Source organism: Astyanax mexicanus, chromosome 2 (assembly GCF_023375975.1).
Source record: "Astyanax mexicanus isolate ESR-SI-001 chromosome 2, AstMex3_surface, whole genome shotgun sequence".
Classification (NCBI taxonomy): domain Eukaryota; kingdom Metazoa; phylum Chordata; class Actinopteri; order Characiformes; family Acestrorhamphidae; genus Astyanax; species Astyanax mexicanus.
In genome coordinates, this window is record NC_064409.1 from 50,976,858 (window position 1) to 50,995,993 (window position 19,136).

The 19,136-nt window shown below is 39.1% G+C and overlaps 1 protein-coding gene across 9 annotated transcripts in view; it reads left to right on the top strand.

Moving 5' to 3' along the window:
* The window catches only part of myo9ab (myosin IXAb), a 115,590-nt gene that overhangs the window by 11,136 nt on the left and 85,318 nt on the right, over positions 1–19,136 (top strand). For 4 of the 9 annotated variants that reach the window (XM_015604556.3, XM_022672355.2, XM_022672356.2 and 1 more), the window contains exon 1: positions 16,746–17,483. The exons of 1 other annotated variant lie outside the window; for it this stretch is intronic. In XM_015604556.3, coding sequence (XP_015460042.3) covers positions 17,455–17,483 — 29 coding nt within the window. In that variant the 5' untranslated portion in view covers positions 16,746–17,454. Of the gene's footprint in view, positions 1–16,745; positions 17,484–19,136 lie in introns of those variants that run through there. 4 more of the 9 variants (XM_007244355.4, XM_022672357.2, XM_022672359.2 and 1 more) reach the window with 1 other exon arrangement.

A 19,136-nucleotide genomic window follows, 5' to 3' on the forward strand; every position in this document is an offset into this window, starting at 1 on the left:
AAACTATAGTGGGACATTATTTTTTAACTGTCATGCTCATTCCCACAGTGTGGTAAAAAAAAGGCAAAAAGAGAAAGCTTTGCATACTTCATTTTAAAAGGAATGAACTGATGGCAGTCATCCCAGCTTTTGCCTGTGCAAATAAACTCACGACTGCAGTGATGAGTTTGAATAGGTGAAGAGATATAGGGGAAAATTTGACTGTAATCTGAAGTGCAGAGGGGGATGGAGAAAGTGCCATTGTGCTGGAGGGTGACAGATGATTTGGTTATACAGAGATATGAGACAGAATGCGGGTATTATTTCATATAGTCTCTGGAAGCATAGCCAAGGTCATGGGCCTTCAATGCATCTAACATTCTGCCCTTGTTTTGTTTGTGTGTAAATGTGTGTATGCAGTCATATTCAGCCAGTCATAGCACTGGGCTGGTAGATTGGATGTTGCACGGCTGCATTAGACCGACAGCTGATTGGAGCCTCAGAGAAAAGCTTGTGGACAAGCTGTCATAAAAGAGAAAAACAGTCACAAAGCGTGATAGTGTGATCCTGTAAGTGGATTTCAAACGAGGATGATGCATGGATAGCTTTAGCCTGTATAGTCTTTGAGTGTGTGTGTGCTAGTGTGAGTGTGTGTGTGTGCCCCAGTGTCTGTATTGGATTGTAAATTGAATGTCTGATCTTCTTAAATGAAACAGAGTTATGGCAGCTGTGTCACTGAGAAAATTGTATGATTGTATGTTGCAAATACATTTTACTGCATTATACATATGAAATAAAACAAAGGAAAGCAATATCCTAGTGCCACATACATGTTTAAATGTTCTGAAGTAATCATCAAATCTACCTTAAAAATAACAATTTCAGAATCATGTTGACGCTCCACTAACCTGTAATATTAAGAATAGTGTCTCATTGTAACTTTAGGAAAGTGGGTAGGACAACGCTAGCCAGGACTGCGTAATGCTGTGAAGTACCATGTAGTATCAGTGATGGTTCTTTATCTTTCAGCTTGTTCAGAAATGCATGTGTGAAGTGTGTCCTTTGGCTGTGGCTTAAAGTGCAATCTCCCAGTACACTTCCAGTTTGTAGGGGAAGCGCAGGAGCAAGTGGTACTAATTCTCAAATAATCCTGCATAAATTGCAGATACCTCACATCAATGACTAAAAAAACCCTAGGGGATTGAACTGTTTTTGATTAACTAACAGAGCTAACATATAGAAGTCAACATGTACTTAACATAACATAACAAGTGTAGTACCAGCCGTACCATGATCTTTGCTTACTCCATCAAGTCCTTAACATAAAAATATGTACTTACGTGTGATCAATCTGAAAATCAATCTGAATGAATACACAAATAGTGATTTTAGTGTTTAAACTTTACCTATTTTAAGGGTTAGCTGAGTGTTCATGTAACTGTGTGCATCATTATCACATACGTTTAATGTAATTATTCATTTTTATAGCAATTACAAACCAAAACTAAGATGATTCTGATGTAATGTCACATTCTTTGTGGAGCATTTGTGTAGAGCAAATAAATGAAAATCAGAATTTAGTCATTGTGTGTGTGAACTCAAACTAGATCTGTAACACAAAATAAATATACTGCACTTAGCCAATATTAAAATATACCACAGTTTATTTTTCTAGGTTTTGGATACATTCTTTTTTGTTATTTTAGCAATGCCTCAGGTTGGCATGGCTAAAATAATGAACAAAAAAAATCACATAGCCCTCCCGCTGTATTGAAAACAGGAGAAAACCACTATAACAGCAAGCTTGGTACCCACAATGAAAATGCTCAATTATTTAGTTTTTTCTGACATTTATAATTCTTATTATATATATATATTTGTTTCGTTATCAATATTAAAATAAAAAAATGCAATTGTAATTGTAATTAAATTGTTTTTTTTTTTTCTTAAAATAGCATATTTACTATATTTGTTTTATGGGACAGCTTGGAGAAGCACTGCGCAACACTGCAATTTTCTGGATTCTGATGCTTTGTGTTGCCATTTGCTTTCCACTGCCATTGCAGTAAAGGACAAGTCAGTAAGATCAGACAGATATGTGTTTCAATATGGTATTAATTTATAACCACAATTGCAGTTTCTGCAGGCTCCTCCCATTTTGTTGCCGCATTTTGCCCATAGGCAAGTCTTTGCGGAATGCTGCCATTTGCCCTAATTGCACGAATGTGTGTGCCTGCGCGTGTGTGTGGGTTAACCCTAATGGCTGTGTCCTTAAGGGCTAAATGGAGTGTGTGTAATCGGGGACACTGATCGCCTTCGAGGCGCTATGCTTTCACCCCTCTTCCTCGCCTCCTGTCTCTTCATTTCTTGATCATTCATCCATAGTGTTTCCTTGCTCTTCCTCTGTTTCATGCCACTACCTCTCAGTCAATGCTCATAGATTTATAGAAAGAAAATGAATGAAGCCCAGTTTTTCAGCAGCATAACATGTGTTGTATGGAGGTAATTGGATTTGTGTGTTTTATTTATCTGGATATTATGAGTCTGTGAATGTTATTGATTAAGAAGCTAGTTTTAACAATTTTATAGACCTTGCTGTCTTCAAAAGGCTGCTGACTGCAGGTTTCTGCCGTCTTGTGTTATTACTATTGAGTGTCCTTGACAAGTAATAGTTTTGGACATGGATGTCTTCAGAAATTGAGCTGAAAAGCAGGAACGGCCACAGCCATCATCTTTTTTTATAACTAGTCGATCAGATATAATCCCTGGGGATTAAAATCCCTCCATGGCAGAATATAATCTTAAAAGATTGGACGGAAAAGGCAAGGCGTGTCTGTTTCTGACCGCTTACTTATCACGGCTGAACTGGACCGAGGGACACAGAGGGCAATGGAGGGCACAGCGAAGTCGGGGAAATGAAATAGCTTTGCCTTAAGCCTAAATCTTACAGTGTGCTCACAGATGCTGTACATGCTTGTCATCTTTTAAGACCAAATATAGGCTAGGTCCTTCATCTCTGCACATATACAGAGAAGGGAAAAACTGAAATACTGCTGTACACTGACATGCCAGAAGTCATGGGACAGCAGTGTGTAAACTGATTAAGTGTGAGACGTCTTAGAAATGCACACGTCTGGGTATGTTGTGAGGTGTTATGTTCTTTGGCAGTGCTCATGGCGGTGTTGAGAGATTGATGAGACATCAAAAATCCATAGTGTCATGTATGTACTAGGGGTGTACTATACCGTATCGTTCACGATAATACCGGTATAATTTTTAAAACGGTACAAAAAAATAAATATCGCGATATTAGCGGTATTCTGCGTTGTTTACGTATGTACGTCATACAGTTACGCGTGTGGCGTACGTTCATTACGTGGGGCGTTTGGACACAGCAACAAGTATGTCAGAAAGCGGCTCTGCTGTGGAGAAGCCCGTTCGGAATAGGAGAGCCAGTTAAGTAGTGTGGCAGTGATTTGGTGACAAAATATCTGATACACACTGTAATATGTAAGGTATGTCCGAAGCGCATAATATCAAAACAGAAACACCCAGTTCAGTACGAGGAAAGCCAAAAAAGTCGCGGAGTGACTGCAGTGGCCAGTGTGAGTAACGCTACTCCAAGCAGACAAGTCTACGCTGATTCAGCACAACATCGCCACAGCTTTGGAAATATACACTCCCTATGACAGAAAGAGCAAACACTGGAAATAAATTACTGAATTATCGCATTTTGTTTAGCTATAGGATATGATTTGTTTAGGATATGATGCCAATTTAAACTGTTGAGAAGAAAGGCTTTACCAAACGCAGCCAAACACAAAGGTACCGAGCGGAGCAAGTAATGAAAAATAGTGGACATATTACTTCAGCGATGTGAAATTCGTAATCCTACCGTTTCTAAAAACTGCAGAGTCATCGCTGTGCGGTTAGATATATTGTTAAACAATAATGTGCGCTTCTGTTTCCTTCACGTTTTAACTTTAGAGTCCTTATTTCAGTCAGAAACTCGCGTTTAAGTTTAATCCACTGTCTGAGTTTCTCCGTGGCTCTGCGGCTATCAACGCTGATAGTCTGAGTGAGTCGACTCCTCACTCAACCCAAAGCGTCTGAAAATCAAACAGATCACATGATAATTCCCTATATCCGTGGAGTTAAATGTTCAAAATTTCTTGCATATATATATATATATATATATATATATATATATTAGGGGTGTCACGATTCTCTAAATCCTCGATTCGATTTCATTTTCGATTTGAGGGTCACGATTCGATTCGATTCTCGATTTTCTTGTTTTTTTTTTCTTGTTATTATTTTATGCCTCATAAAATTTAAATAATATATTTATTATTATTATTATTATTATAAATATTATAAATATTATTATTATTATTTATTAAGATATATATGGTAATGCCATCTAGTGACTTTTTTTGGTAGCAACAGTGTGCACTATTAAAACAAGCAGTTTATCAGAGCTGTGTGTGGATGGCTGGTGAAACTGCTCACTTACATGAAGCTGCAGTTCTTCATCCAACCACTAGTCGGAGCTGCAGCAGCAGCACAAGCCCCGCTCTCTTCACTCAGTCACTACTTCACTTCAGTACAGCCCAGCCACGGGCTACAGGGCTCAGCCAGTCCGTTTTTACTGTTTCTGTAAACAAATAAAGGTTTTAACCCCACTAACCGGATAATACAGCTCACTACAGTTCATCTTTCAGCCCAAGCAGCTAACAGCAGCACGTTAGAACAGCCGACACGGAGTCACTGCTCGGATTACATTATAAACAGGTCAGTTAGCGCGCTGCTAACCTCAGGATGTTTATAACTACGGAGTTTAGTGGACACACCACGGCCGCCAGGTAAGTCTTTTAAAGGCTACTGAAGAATATTAAAGGCTATTAGAGGTTATTGAAAGCATTATTGGGGGGCAGAAATCAGTACAGGCTGGTTAGATAAGTGATGTGGTGAAACTGTGACTAGCGCTGTCACAGTGATGTTTATTAACGTCATTAAAACAGATTTTGTCAGGTATTGTCTTATAAATATTTACACATAACTTATATCTCTCCTGAAAAGCTTTTATTTTAGTCAGAAACACGCTTGTGCTTACTTTATCTGAGAGAAAGATGTTTTTTTAATTCAATGGAAAGCAACAGGTGTAGTCAATTATAAGTTTAAGATTTTTAATCCACCTCACTGTGATCTATAGTCAGTAGGGCTGTCCCTAACGATTATTTTTTAAACGATTATTCTAACGATTATTTTTTTCGATTAGTCGACTAATCTATTTATTGAGAAACATATTTAAATAATTATTATTTTACGTTTTAAAGCAAACGATAAAATACTATATTTATATATAATAACAACAACAGCAACACAAGCCTACTAAACCAAACCCCACACTTATAATCACTTACATGTACAGCACGTTGTTTAGATCTATAACGCTAAAAATGGATAAGCTCCCATACACCACAACCGTGTGTTGTTTTCTGTGACCGCTAGATTTTGTGACCACTGGCAAGTAGTTCTCAGCAGACCGGTGCACTGGCCGATTCGAAACGTGTTCGTTTCTAATGTTTACCCCGACTGGCCAAAACGGTTCAGTTTAGGGCTGAGGGTAAGGTGTAGGTATAGAAAGCTTCCGTTTTGCCAATGAACGCTCATAACCGTGAGCACTGGTCACAAAATTCCGACGGTGACAGAAAACGGTGTAACACCGCAGCGCCGACGGCGCTAGCTAAAATAACTTAAGGCAGCTAGCTTAGCTAAACACCTGAACTTATGAATAATGCTACTGTTTCTGGAAACTGTGAAATGCCATGCACAAATATAAACCAAAACTGTATAATTTCTGCCTGTGGCAGGTTTAAAACCTTTGGTAGACAGCCTTAAGTCTTTTTAAGGACACCCGCGGAGACCCTGATGTAAACGGTAACTTACTGTGTGACCCTGTTGACATAGTGCTCCTGGATGTTTGCGCTTCAAGTGCTCCTTTTGCACATATGGCAGAGGACCACATTGTTGCCCTTTTGCGTGAAATGCTCCCAAACTTTAGATGCCCGCTGGCGTTTTTTTGTAGCTGTTTTCACTACCGCAGTTCTACAGCGGGGGTGTTGTGCCGATTCTGTCCGCGAAGCGGGAGTCAGATTCAGCAGAGAGTCTCTGGCTGCGTCCAGAAACCCCAAAAGTGTCTCCTTTTTCCTACCGATCCTCCTCCTCTCCTCCGTGACCCGGAAACTGATTTCGTGACGCCATCTTGCCGCCTGTCCGAATACCGTAGGAGACGAAAGAAGCCGCTTAAAATTCTCCTGTAGTAGGCTTCCATTGAAGGATACATCAGTGTATCCTACTCCGGAAGACTTTTAAGGATTTTCCAATGACATCACTGCATCCACGCCCACAGAGCACGCGAAAAGCAGTGCGAGGAGCAGGCAACGCCCAAATATACGTCATAAACATATTAATTAACTAGGTTCCTTATCTAATTATACAGCCAGTAAAGCACTAATATATGTTTTTGTTTAGATAAGCTGTATGCTCAGTAAAACTTTATTAATGTTCCCATATTTGTAACATGATATATATATATATGTGTGTGTATATATATATATATATATATATATATATATATATATATATATATATATATATATATATATATATATATATATCTCACTGGCCAGAGATGCGGCCAAAATGCCTGGGAGTAAGCAGGATTTTATTGGAATATCTGAATATTTAGCTGTGTGACAGTAATGTTCCATTGATGCTGTTTCATCTAATATTTTTTCACTTCAACATGTATGGAAAATATAATATGTATTATTATATTTATTATTTATTAAGATTTGTTATTTGTTTTATTACATTCAATGAAATCATATTTTACTATTAAAATAATTTAATATTTACATATGCAACCTACATCAATGGCTAATCAGGCTGCACTTTGAAGCTTGATCTCTAGAATTTGGAATTGTGTTTATTGATCTCTCGTTTTTATTTTTGTATGTGGAGCTTTATTCAGAAGCTGTGATTGGCTGGGCAGTATCCGGCATGTGCTAAAAGTGAGCGTTGTGATTGGCTCAGTTCATCGGTAGTCAACATCCTATCTAAAAGGGATCAGCTGTCCCATTTCCCCAATTACAGCTCCTTCCCTCCATTCCTCCTCCTCCTCTCCTCTCCTCGATTCCTCCACCTTCTTCCGGGGTAGGAGAGGAGGAGTAGGAAAGGAGGAGTAGGAGAGGAGGAGTAACAAAAGTTTCTGGACGCAGCCTCTCTCTCTCTCTCTCTCTCGCACGTGAACTCCTCCGCGTTTGACTTGCAGAACTGTGTTTAGCTGTTCTTAAAAATCATTTTAATTAAATAATAGTTCTATGCTTCTATGTTACCGTGTTAATTAACATATTTACGACGCGCCGACGCACGTTATGCAAATCGATGTATTTTCGTAATCGATGACGTCGATTATGTCGACGCGTCGCCCCAGCCCTAATAGTCAGTGTTCTCAAGTCACACTGACACACGCATTTCAGCGAGTTCACACGCTCTCACCTGCGCGCACCCACCCCTCCGTTAGATACAGATACAAAACCTGCGCGCCCAACCCCCGCCCCCCCTCCCCCGTTGGACAGATAAAAACAGTGATCACACTCCCGCCGACTGCGCTCATGCAGTGCCTATCTCTATTTAAATGAATAGGATGCGCTGTGTTGGTGCCGCGCCATTTGCGTAGCGCGCTGCGCTATTTGCCTAGCGCGCGCGGGAGGGATCGTCGATCCTCTTTTTGACTTCGATACTCGAGACCGTGACCTCATTTCGATTCGATTTCGATAAAATATCGAGATCGTGACACCCCTAATATATATATATATATATATATATATATATATATATATATATATATATATATATATATATATATTTGTCATCTGTATGTTTAGTTTATATTTGTTCTTCTGTTGACTTTGAAGCTTTAGAATATTTTAGTATAATTTGTTGCAGGTAAAATTTTAAATCATGCAAATTTTTTTTTAAGGAGTTTGTGATATTTGTTACATTAGAGTCTTGAAAAGGCAAAAAAAAGTAATATTTAAGTGTGAAATGCATTTATACTAAATAAAGCTTAGACATAATTTTTTTTTCTGCAATACTGTTTTCTTGAAATGAATAAAATATCTTTTTTATATCGTCAAAAACATCGTTATCGCGATATTTCCCTGAAATATCGTGATATTATTTTAGGGCCATATCGCCCACCCCTAGTATGTACCAGGAATATGTCACTGAAGGCATTATCAGATTGGACAGCGCAGTGCGTGGTAATACTTGTGATTGGCGTTGTGGGGCTGGAATTGTCCATGCAAACAGACAAGTGACTGTTGCCGGGCAGAAACTACATCCACATTCAGTACAGGTGATCTCATATCAGTGCAGCATTATTTAGCTTCTGTGGGGCATGGCAAAATTCATGAGATGAAGTAATACTATTTCTTTTTTCTATGACATTTGGCAAGTGAGTGGATGATGGCAATAAATTTTGTGCTTAAACTTGAAAATCACCACTGAATACAAATGAACCCCAATTCAATTTTTCTGTTAAATAGTCCATGCATACTTATGTAGGTGTGTGATGTAATTTAACCACCAGAGAGTTATGATGTGTGTTTAAAGGCCTTCTTGTGTTATTCCTTTTTTTCCCTACTGACCAATGCAATATGCTACACACACAATCGCTCTCTCTCTCTTTCTTTTCCACTCCAGCACACAGAGTTTAGGGACTTTTAAACATAGCTCACTTTATGCGTTTACTTTGTGGCCACGCCAAACCATCTCCTTCTATAAACAGTGTAAGGGATCATCCTCTGCTGTGTGAGAGAGAGAGAGACAGAGACGTGAGGAAGATAGGGCTACAACTAAGGTTTGCAATCTGCTGTTACTCAATCTTGCTGAACAATGTGCTCATTCAACACAGCAAGCGCATTCTTCTTCTTGCATATGCTCCCCAGCAGTGCTTCACCACCACAATGGGGGTGGTTTTTGACTGTCATATGTGCTTGACTCTGAGGATCAGCATTTGCACACTGAGACATTGTGTGAGCCAGGTCTGTCTTGTTCGTATTCAAGTGGTCCTTCTGTCGCACTGTCGTTCCGGCTCTAGGTCAGTATTGTGAAATTAGGCCATGGTTGATCTAACCTGCTCACAGCACTCGTCGTTTCTTTGTTTTTGGAATGGGCTGGGACGGGAAGCTTGATGTAGAACAACATTTGTTTATCTCTCTGGCAGTTTCTGCCTGATGATGTTTATACACTGTAATAACAGGTTTAGCCTGTGCGAACGGCACACAAGCATCAGTGCATGGAAAAGCACTGCACTGCTGCAGTATTCTGTTTTTTTTTGTCTCGTCTGTTCACAGAGCAGGGGTTTACATGGTTGCGGTTCCCAGATCAGCATCTGCAGTAAAGATCTGAATGACTGGAAATGAGCAGAGGTGCCGGAAACCTGATCCTGAATTAACACTCCTGCACTGAGAGGTTTTGGGCACCCAGGCCTCAGCCGTAACTCCAGGGAGGATGAGGCAGCGAAATGGCTCATGTGGGACTGTGATGGATGGTTTGCTTTAAACTCAGCGCTCTGGTTTCATATTCTTGGATATACGACCCCTCAGCATTGTCTCAGAATAGGGTGCTTAATGAGACGGGATACCATAGCACAAAGTATCACATTAGGAAGTCTATACCACAGTATACAGTATGGTTGAAAAATATATTATAATAGTTCTAAAAGGAGTTAGAATAGCACCATTGTGTGAGACACAGAATCAGACTATGTAGCAAAATTTTTAGAAGTAGTTTATAAACTCTGATAGATGATAGTCGCACTGTATTATAAATGTATCATTATGTGCTGGCTCCAACAGTCTTGTTCTTTTGTTCTTATGATAGAAACACTGACCATGTGTAAAAGTGGTCTAATAGCTACAGCAGCCTGTTGCCAGACGGCTCTGAGGGGGGGTTATTGTGAAATCAAATGAGCACTATCCAAAGTCATCAGTGTATATCACCATTTCTATGCATTAGCAGAAGTGAGAGTAGGAGCAGTAGGAGTGGAGTGGAGTAGGAGTGTACTGAATGGCTGTTGTACTTGAGTCACTTTTCCCACTAAGCAAATGCCACTTTTTGTGTTCTTGGAAGGGAGTGAGCCTTATTGAGTCAATTACAGATTTAGTTATTCGTTTTAAAACTTCTATTTTTACTCACTCACTCATTTTTGCTCAGTGGATCATCACAGGCTAAAGTCCTGAAACTAAAACCAAGCAGACCTAATGTATACAAACACATGATCCTTGGTTTGTGCTTAAAGGTTTAAGATTTCTGAAAAAGAGTTGTCAAAATATACAGGGACAGGCACTCAGACTGGGCTGTTTTGAGCAGACAGAGTAAACATGAGTTCTGTAGTGCTTGACTCTTGGTTTATGGACCAAATCATGTTACAGATGTTTCTTTACGACCACAGTGAACTGTATTAGCTTGTCAAATTTAGGTGTAATATGTTACCTTTAAAAACAGCAGCGCCTAGTCACAACCTATCTGACAACTTGAAACAGTAAAAACAAAATCAGCACAACCACCAACCACAATGTAGTACACAGTGGAAGTGGTATCTTTGCTCTTTGTCTTGTTAGAGTTCAAGTTCAAGGCATTTTTCATCATGTGATGTCATGTTGCTTACAAGACTGTAAAATGTAGGAATGCAGTTCAGCAATCTGGTTCTGTTGCATTTTTCTTACTTCCACTGTAGACATTTCTACTATTTTCCCCCGCATGCAGAGTTTCAGACATGTGATGTTACTTCACTTCACTATCTTATGGGAAGTACAGGACAATAAAATTTGCTGTTGCATTGAAGGCATTTCCGAAGTAGCATGGCCTTGGGCATGTGTTCCAGCATTAGGTCTTGGGCTTTTTTCTGTTAAATGCTGGCATACACTATGCTGACCACCAGGAAACTCTGATGTCCGAGGTGAGCAACCACTTCTACTTGCATTGTTTCTGCAGTCATTCTGAAAGTGCAAATAGTTAGAGGCAGCTTTACTGTGGTGTTTAAACAAGAGGTGAGGTTTTATCTTTGACTTTCCTTAGACTGTACCTTCTTCATTTTTCCTTTCAGTTTCAGCCTCCTAACAGCAGCTTTGATCTGAACAAAAAGCTGCATAGGCTTGCCTGAGTGCTCGCATGTCACTTTGGATTTTAGTATGTGGAACAGACTGCCTCTAGGCTTGATGGTACTATGAACGCACTAAACATACACTTAACTCAGCTAGATGTTTTATCTGTTGGCTGTCCTCTTATATCTTTGAAAATGTTTAACTTGTTTGTTCCTTCAAGATAGCATGAAGCATTAAATGTATTGTACATCTCTTTTAATTCACATCATGCTTAGGGCAGACTTCAGATATAAACATGAAATATGCATTGAAATATTCAGAATTAGAAAATCATAAAATAATCTGCTATCTGAAACCTATAAACTTTGCTCCTTTTGTATGTATACTTACAACAAATTTCAAAATGCCTCTGTTTTTAGTGCACATACCGGCACATTCATCATATAGCTGACTAGCTAGTATGGAAATGTCCAAAAGACAAGTTTTAAGTAGCTAAAAGCATAAAAAACCCAAAAAACACAGTTTTCATTGCAAAATTTAGGGTACAGCAGGGTACACTGTATTTATGGATTAAGGATTTACGGATTAAGGATTTATGGGTATATTTTTTCGAGGTTCTTTACTGTAAATTAAGCTGGTGAGTGCTACTTCCACCCCCTTATGCATAAACTAATAAACTACAGTTGCATTGAATTACGGCTTTAAGGGAATTACAAAAATAATCTTAGGTAGAAAAACAAATTGCACTTTTAGTTATAGTTATAAAATGTGTGCCCTACATTTAATTAAAAACTTTTATTTATTTATTTTTTGCTATTGCTAAATGTAAAAACTGTTTTTTAACATAACCAAAAATGTATCTTTTCTCTGTGTTGTTTAAGAGAAGGCTTTCACTTTGGGAAGAGGCATGTGTCATTTTTCTCAGTTCCTTCTCTTTGGTGTAACCACTTCTCTCACCTTAATGTCAGGTGAATTCCTATGTGTGAACTGTATGAATAAGCAGCTGTGGCCCCTGACCACTTCTGTGTTGAAGACGAAACCCGGTTCTAGCATGATATTTATGAGTGTACTTCACGTGACCTGGTAATCCAATGTGATACTGTACAGGTTCAGTACAGAGCTGAATTCCAACAAGGATGTCTCTCCTGTCTAGGGAGGTCAGACGACTGTCTCATCAACTGTATTAAGAGATTCCTCCTTAGGTTTCCCATAACTCCCCCCATGACATCATCACCATCTCCAACATTCTTTTCTCCCGTAGGGCAAATGCCCTCTGACCCCACATGGACCCTCACCATTCATTAAGAGCTCATTTTTTCCTTAGTCATAACTTCACATTTCTCAGTGCTTAGTTCTGCTCTGCTGGATCTAGCATTTGTTTCTAAGCTGTGTGAGCTCAGACCTGTTATTAGAGCCAGATTTTCTCTGCTTTGATCTCCTCAAATGACTTGGTCTTCTGAAACCTCATACAAGCACTTAATGTATGAGGAGCTGTTAGACTAGATAAGTGTTGTTATGGTAAACTCCTCTTCACCAGACTGTAAAACAAGGTTTTTTTTTGCTATACATGGCTGCCCGTTTGGAACAGAAAGGGTTTACATTTAATGGCCTTAGATGTTATTATACTTGCTGACTGGTCTACAGACTAGAGTTCTGTGGTTATAAATGAAGAATCCTGACGCTGAATTTAGAACTGTGCTGTTATTCCCAGATATGCATCAGAGGCATAAAGGACAATGTCTCATTTGGGAACTTTATTTCAATATTGACAGTTAGTTTTATTCTCAAAGGATTTAATAAAAATGAGAATATGAAAATATGAGAATAAATCTATCGTTTTATGTGCTTCTCCTAGTCAAGATCACGATAGCTCCATGAACACATGGCACAAGGTAGTAATACTAATTAAGGCCATCTTAATACCCATTATATATTAAAGGTGTTAGGTAGGTGTGTGACGAGAGACTAATATCACGAGACGAGACAAGACATGATACCGGGTTCACGAGAACGAGACGAGACGAGATTTAAAAATAAAATTTTAAAGAAAATGAAAAAAGAAAAATGGCTTGAAAACTAGAGTTTTATTTGACAAAATCATATAACGCAAATTTAACAGACTGGTTTCTCTCACACATTGATTCTATAAGAATAAGAATAAAAAATACAAATAAAACTTTTCTAGGTTTCTATAGTGCAAACAATAAGTGCAAACCACAACCAGTCATATTAAGACTATGGTTTGTGTTTTTTTCTCCTAAATCTCTTGTAATTTAACTATGCATAACCATAACCAGTCATATTAAGACTATGCTTGAAGTGCAAACAGAGACAGAATTTTTTTTTAAATACAGTACAGAGCTAAGGGATTAGTACAACTGCCTATGAAACAGTCACGTGTACGATTTACTTACAGTATTTACATATGGTTTGTGTCTTGTTAGTCACTCTGTTACTGTTTATTGTTTCCACTGGAAAGCCAAAATGCAGCCAGACATACAACTTAAAAGTAGCAGAAGCGTCTTCTATGCAAATGCCCGAATTTTCCTCTTCTGCTGAGAGCTGCTCTCACTGCTCAGCCACCACACTCGCTGCTATCGCTACTGGGTTGCCAGATCCCTCTCAAAAAGTCCACGCTAAGCTTGACGAGAAATATTGTCACACGCCACGAGATCTCGTCACACCCCTAGTGTTAAGGTATAGCAAAATTATGATATTTACTGCTGCCTAGTTTGTTGCTTAGATTCTTGTCATCTATGACATTGTACAAAGATGTATGGAGCCAGCCTGCAGCCAAAGTAAAAAGCTGGAGTAAATGATTGGATTTCATGAAAGTTTCAGTCTTAAGTGAAAAATCTTTTTTTTTTCAATTTTGGTTTTGTTGACTCAGTTTGGTTTTAACATAATGTAATAATGAAAGAAAAAATAATTTAGTGCTTCTTAAGCGTGGCTGTGCATCACCACATGGTGTTGGCACCAGTGTGTGTACCTCCATAATGCATTTACAATTTTGAGAGGCATTAGAGAACACAGAGACACTCTTCACAGACAGTGGCCATAATGAGGATTTGAACCCACATAAGAAGGTCAAACTGGTGCAATGTTTCTAGTGTTAAGAATCAAAGTCATTGGTGCACACATATCTTGTTAATATTACAGGTTATGAGCCATTGCAGCATTAGCATAAACAAGCTGATGTTTGCTCTTTTAAGATATGTTATTGATAAGATATTGATGTTAACTATTACGATTTATAGAATTTTGGTATCAACTTCGCATAGATGTTTCTAGTTAAATTTTAAGTGTTGAACTTATGCTGCCAGAAACATGTTTTTAACCACTTCAAAATATGATAAATTAATTGGTTCCAAAAAGTTTCTGCCTGTAACTAGATGTATGAGGAGGCTGTGGGTGAAATTGTGTTTGTTATAAAGTATGCAACATTTACAGGTTATAAGAACTGGTATTTGAGCACACATAGGTTCAAATATGTGGTGTTGAAACTCAGCTCTCAGTTGAGGGCTGTGGTATTCTACTCTTGCTATACTGTTGTTACTGTTGGCAGCCAAAGACCTGAAAATATGTAACATATCCACTCTGTCTTCTCCATTGTCTAAGACATAATCTCTGCAATATGAAATAGATCATTACTGGTTTAAATATCTATTACTGCATACCTAATGAATTATAACTCTAGAATAAATTAAAGTATATGAAATGTATTATTATTAAATTAATTTATGTAAAAGATATGAAGATATACATCAGTAATAAGAATTGAGAATCTGTTTACTTGTGTTACGTATTTCAGAGATATGTTATAGAGCGGTCATGTGTTAAAAGGTATGGGATAGCAGTATGTAATTATTTGGTTCTGAGGTTGTGAAGTTTTATCTTTTAAGTGTGGTAAAATGCTTGTCATCATCCTCATGGCAAGGACAGATGATTGGGATATTTTATTTCTGAAGTTGTGAAGGCATTTAACATTCCTCGATCCATAGCGTCTATCTCGTCTGTCTAGAACTGTCCATGTGAACAGACAATCAACGTCAAAGCAGAAGGAACCAAATACATATACTGTAGGTCACTGCAGCATCCATGAAATATGGAATCAGAAGACCTATTAACAAACACCAAAACAGCAGACACTCAACTCGGCTTCTGGGGTTGCTTACTGGGCTGTACTGGGTGGGGTGTTTTCTCCTGGCTTGTTGTGGGTCCACTGGTGTGCCTAAGCACGTCATTGACCAGTTCCCACACATTTTCACTTTGTGGTGACCATTTGCAACCTTTAATGGACTTTCTGTAGACCCACTGTGGTGTTAATGCACCAAGCTATCGGACCCAGATTGTCCAGAACAGAATTGAGCGAATGGTGAGGCCTACATTTTTGCATAAAATAAGCCCAACCAAGCATTTATGGGATGTGGTGGTGAGGTCCATTTGCACCCGAGATCCTGCATCTACAGATACCACAGAGCTGTGGCCAGCTGTCCAGACGACACGGCTCAACAACTCTTTAGTCTAGACGTCTTCCGTTCGCTTGTGGAATTAATGCCACAAGCTGCACTTTGCCAGGCTAGAGGGGGTTCTACATGGTACTAGTTCTTGTCCCATGGCTTTTGGTATGTCAGTGTATTAAATAACGGGATTAGTCCCATTAATTCAAAATTTGTGGTTCTGAAATTGACATTGTCCGAATGTGTTTAGATAATTTGCTCCATAGAAGCATCAGCTGTTTCTATTGCTGATAGAAATATTTAACAGCTCAAGAGATGTCAAACAAGGATTCGAGATTTAAATTTGCAACATAAGATTGTGCATATTACGTTACGTATTAAATTATTTAGACGTTCTAGTTTAAGGATGTTTAGTTTCAGTGTGAATGGTGACATCATTGTTTAAGAGAAAGCTGTAAGCAAATCTCTCTCTGGTGACAGTCACAATCCGCCAAGGTGCTCTTTAGTTCTAGCCACAGTCAGGCTCATCTGTGGGATGAAAATGTTCGCCCCTGAGACTGACTGTCTGATTGCCTACTCTTCCTGTAAGTGCAGATTGATGATCTCACAACGTTCTATATTTATTGATCCACTGGTTCCTAGTGGCAAGGAGATTTGAGCCCATGCCAGATAGCTTCCATTAATTTTTATGTTACATGCTACTAAAAATCTCGATACTTTGAGCTTCTCCCCCCCATTTTGATTGACTTACTGTAAAATGCTCTGTAAATGAAACGTGTCATTTAGTGTTTTTTTCTTTGTTTTATTGTCTTGCTCAGCTGGAATATATGAAGAGAGCGTTCCATTCCTGTTTATTCTAGCGTTTTTTTTTTTTTTCTGTCCACATTGTCTTTGTCTTTCTGTCTCTTTGTCCCTTGCTGCATTTGCTGTGCTGCCCCCATCTGCCTCTCTGTCTCTCCCTCTCTCGCTCTCTGTCTCTCTCCTCCAGACCTCTCTCTCTTTCTCTGTATAGCTGTGATCACATTTCAGGAAACAACAGCCCCCACTCCCCCTCCCCCTTTTCCTCCACCCCCTCTCTCTCTCGCTCTCTGTCCCAGCTGCCAAGCCACATACACAAACCTCCGCTTGCCTCTTGCTGCATCTGCATCTAGTGTTTAGAGGACTGGCTGAATTTGCGAGGGACAGAATGAGGGACAGGAGAAGAGAGGGAGTTGTTTAGAAGACCTTAAGAGCAGTGTCCTGTTTCAGCTTGAAGCTTGTGCATGACCATTTCACAGCAGCATGTGGCCTCCCCTGTAATGATTTTCTGCGATCTGCTTGTGTCCTTAGAAGGAAAGCGCGTTCTTCTGGACGTGTTCTTCAGCATGGCATGAAACAGGAATAAGCATCTCTCAGTGTCAGTGAGCTGCTGAGTGTGTGTGTGATGGTGGGAGCATTGGATGGACTGTCTTTTGGCTCCTGCCATTTGGATCCCAGAAGCCAAGATGTCACTCTTACTCTGGCGAGGATACTAGACCCTGGATCATACTCACTGCTGACAGCCAAACAAGAGCTCTGTGGTATTTGCGCATTTGCGTCTTTCCTGAGCTCTGGAATGTCTAGCTGCTCCGGGTGCAGTTTCTCAAAGCTGATGAAAGCCGAAGCTGAGAACTTTTACTACGTTGGAGCAGAGGAAGCCAGTGGCCTTTTCCATCCACGTTCTGTTTGTCTTCAGCTGATATGTTAAAATACGAGTTTCACAGACAAATCTCCTTTAACGGATAAGTCAGATATTTTGTGTCTTTTTTTTCTTTCAATTCTGGAGCATTTTAAGCATCTGGCTGCAGGTCCTACTCATGCCTGTAGTAACCCTTCAGGTCAAGGGGTAAGTCAGTGCACTTTCAACTTTGCCTAATAGCAGACTAATAGCCTGATGGCTTGATCTTAAGAGTTAAATTGTGGTTCTGTTTTTCGAGGAAAATGAATGACAAACATTTCTGTTCCACTAGGGATCAACGTGAGGCGCTCCAGTCTATTCTGACATCCTAATAAGGCTAAAGCTTTCATTTGAAAAAAAGAAAGTCTGGCACTTCCAAACAAATAGCAGGGATACATTTTTCAGCGTCAAGAAAAGCAGCTGCTGGAGATGGCAGCTTAGAGGGAAGACCCTCTGACACACGGCACACAGAGCGAGCCAGTGGAATGCTGGGACTCAGTGTTTATTGCTGTTGGAGGGGCGAGAACACAATTCAGAGACCATCTGTTGATATTACAGAGAGGAGCGATTCAGTAGCTCACAGAGTGACTCGCTGCATTATTATTAGTGTATTATGTATGTGTTACAAGCAGTGGGTTTACAATGACAGCACATCTATATGTTGCATTACTTACTGATGTGTTAAAAACCAAGATAAATTTGGCCGATTACGAGTAATGAATATGATGTGCACTCATATTGCTTAAGATCTTATCTTAACCATCACTTTCCTTCAAAGTTACAGTAGATTTAATGGTTGTGGGTTTGAGGACATTATTAAATGATCACATTTTTAGTGGATCTTAAAATATTTTCAAATATATCTGTTTTATCAGCCTCAGCCTTTCACATGGAATTGACCAACTGAAAAAAAAATCCACCTCTGCCTTTTGGTCATTTGCAAATTCTTATTCTTGATACTTTAATAAGTAAAAAAAAACTTTTAAGGCAAAAATAACATGCACATTTATTACTCTTAATCTGCTCTTAGTCTTTTCAAGCTTATGCTGTTGTATGTTATATGTGATATATAGCTTGATCCTTATCTAACACATACTGATAATCAGGCAGGGAAGTGAAGGCTAGTATGCACCTCCTCTGGGTCATGTAAAGGGTAAGATACAACCGTCTCTAACACAGCATCAGTAGATAGCTCAGGGTTCTTGAAGAACACTAACTGCTACAGTTGCAATCAAAAATGTTTAGCCCCCAATTTCAGCTGTTTGCAATAAACCAGTCAAACAAGACCAATTTACAAAGCTCAGCATAAGTAACAGAACGTGTGTTTTTTGCTAATTCAACACAAAATATCACTTGACAATGACTGCTGGATTCTCAGAATTATTGCTTAGCACCTGTTTGCTCGTATGACCTTCTGCAAACATTTTGCATAGACAATTACTTATAGTCAATAGACCCCATTTTACTAGTATTTTTGAGTTTGTGTGCTGTAGCTGCCTTCTTTAAATGACTCCAAAGGTTTTCTATTTGGCTTATGCCATGCAACTGTACTTGCTACTCCAGAATCTTCCAGGACTTGGATGGTTGGTTTAAAATACTTTGGTGGACTTTGAAGTATGCTAAAAGTATGCTTGCGATTTTTGTTCTGTTGGAAGGTCCATTGATGCCTCAAAGAAGGCATGATGTTTTCTTTTTGGATTAAATGATACCTAATGAAATCCATCTTGTCCTTCACAGTGGCAGGTTTTCTGTACCAAATAAAGCAAAGCATTCACAGAGCATCACCAAGCCATTGCCATTCACTATCAGCAAAGTGTTTTT